The following is a 2,495-nucleotide window of genomic DNA, read 5'->3' as shown; positions in this document are numbered from 1 at the left end:
AATGTTGTGTGATTTGTTCCTCATTACAATGCATTTTCATGTTGATTTTCTCCTTCACCACCACCTCCCTTTCTTATAAAATTGGAAACAGATCCACTTTTATTAAAAGAAAAATTATTTCATGGAGCAGGAATATCACTGTTACAGCTTTTGCATACTCCCATGTAAGTTGTGCCCTGTGCAAGGACACCTGGCTGAGGCAGTGAGTGGGATCTGAAATCAGCCCACACTCCATTCTTCTAGCTGTGTGCCTTGAATAGGGAAGCATTCACCTGGAGGAAAAGTTGCCTTTTTTCCAATTCACACAGAGACACAATATGGGCTAGCAGCTGTACCTTTTTTCTTCAAGACATTTCAGAATACTGAACCCTGTCAAATTGTCTCAGGTTTCATTCTAAAAGACAGAAATTGGAGAGGTCTTTGTTTTGATAGCCTCTTGGCTATGACATGTGGGGCATCATTGATTCAAATCCCTTATACTTGCTGTTCTTTCTGCCCCAAATGCTTTTCCCTCAGATAAAATTCTTTCACCTCCCTGAAGACTTTGTCCAACTGTAACTTTCTCCTTGAGGCCTTCCCTGACCTCTATATTTAAAATTGCAACCACCTTCCCCAACACTCTCTATCTTCCTTCCCTTTTAATTTTCCTCCCTAGTGCTTATCAATGACATACTGTGCTTTAATTACTTCTTTGTGTTCTGATGAACAGTTAGGGATTTTGTCATGATGTCAGGCACATGGTAGGACACTCAATTTGTTAAATGAATACCAGAATAGAGAATTTCCAGTATATTCTGTAATTTCGTGCAAAGTTTCCCACTCTAATCATGGATGGTTTGTTAAGTATTAAGGAATGATAATAGAGTAATGATTGAAGGCCTGGGCTCTGGAGATAGACTGCTAAGATTCAAATCCCTCCTCCATTTCTAGGGACCCCTCTGTGTCTGTTTTTTCACCTTTAAAATGGAAATATTAATAGTAGTCACATCATAAAGTTGTGAGGTTGAGTTAATAAGTACTTTGAACATGTCACGCCTATTGACAATATTCAGTGTTAGTTATTAATTTGGTGATAGTTTAAAGAAAGGGGGCCGAAGGTTTGTAATATACTCAATCCTTTCATATTTATCAAGGGCCTATTATTGTTCCAGGCATTATGATAACATAGAAGATAAGACATAGCTCCTACCCTAAAGAAGCTGATAGTCTAATTGGGACAGCATTAATGTAGACACTGTGTTTCATAAGGTCACATTTTATTTGAGGGAAGAGAGGTATGGTATTGTGTGCTGTCTCATAGCAGCTATCTTCTGATTTACTTAAGCCTGGTGATGTTGTTATCAATAACAATATTGAGTTCATGGTCTAATTGGGGAGAGAACAAGTCAATATCATCATGGCTTTATTATCTATAATAACTTTATAATTAGATATTGCAAATAAATTAGAAAACTTAATGATAATAAAAATTTCTAGTTTTGTGATATGGATAGGAACCTTCATATCTGAGTCTAATGATTTTAAATTTGTCCTTTATAAGCTAAAATTTAGAAACATTTTCTAACTTTTCCCTTACACTTTAGATTACACCATTTTAACTTTTCTTCAATTAGTTACTCAGGCTAATACAACATCATCAAGATGGAGAAGAACTTACAGTAGTAGGATATAAGTAGATATAAGAACAATGACTTTATCTGTAGTAGAACCTGCTAATTTTACCAGCCTTCTAAACACCATTTTTTAATGAAATATCCATAATTATGTTTGTCCTCATGAATAGTATCTAAATCTATAGTACTTGTCATCATGTATATAATTATGACTAAAAACATTACTAATATTTGTTTCTACAGTAATTACTCATTTAGCATTTATAGACTCATATGACCTAGACTGACCAATTATATATTTTTTAATCTCCTGCAACTAGCATGTAATTAATGCAGTACAGTACTTCATACCTGCAGATATGCATAAGTAAAGATATTATTCAAGGTAAAAATGCCAAAAAGTAGTAATGCTATACATTCTTAGCTAATGTAGTCTGTCTAAGGACAAATTTTATTAAAATGTAGTTCAAGTTTTCATGTTCTTTGTGAATAATTAAAGAGAATTTTCATTATCTCTAGTACCTTTCCATTCTTTTTTATACAATACTGTTCACAAAACTGGTCCACAATTTTAAGAGAACAGAAGCAGATTATAAAATAATATGTATAATAACACCTCATTTTTATTTAATATATGTTTATGCTTTCTTTTTAAAGTAGAATATACACCAAATCTTAACACTGATGTTATCTTTGGGTGCATGAAAATACTTATAATGGCCTCTCTTTTATAAAGAACTTTAATATTATCACTTTTTTCCCTTTTCAGAATCTGATATTGATGCTGCCACTGCGATGATGCTTTTAAAAACTTCTATAGAACAGGGAATTTTAGAATGTAAGCAATCATGCTTTCCTTTTTAAAATACATTTTTGTGAGTG

The 2,495-nt window shown here is 33.2% G+C and overlaps 1 protein-coding gene across 1 annotated transcript in view; it reads left to right on the top strand.

Annotated features, from left to right (window-relative positions):
* The window catches only part of FOXN2 (forkhead box N2), a 44,975-nt gene that overhangs the window by 27,178 nt on the left and 15,302 nt on the right, over positions 1 to 2,495 (top strand). The window contains exon 4 of the mRNA XM_012638859.1: positions 2,383 to 2,451. Coding sequence (XP_012494313.1) covers positions 2,383 to 2,451 — 69 coding nt within the window. The remainder of the gene's footprint in view (positions 1 to 2,382; positions 2,452 to 2,495) is intronic.

Source organism: Propithecus coquereli, unplaced genomic scaffold (genome assembly GCF_000956105.1).
Source record: "Propithecus coquereli isolate 6110/MARCELLA unplaced genomic scaffold, Pcoq_1.0 Scaffold136, whole genome shotgun sequence".
NCBI classification, from domain to species: domain Eukaryota; kingdom Metazoa; phylum Chordata; class Mammalia; order Primates; family Indriidae; genus Propithecus; species Propithecus coquereli.
This window is presented reverse-complemented; position numbering and strand designations above follow the sequence as displayed.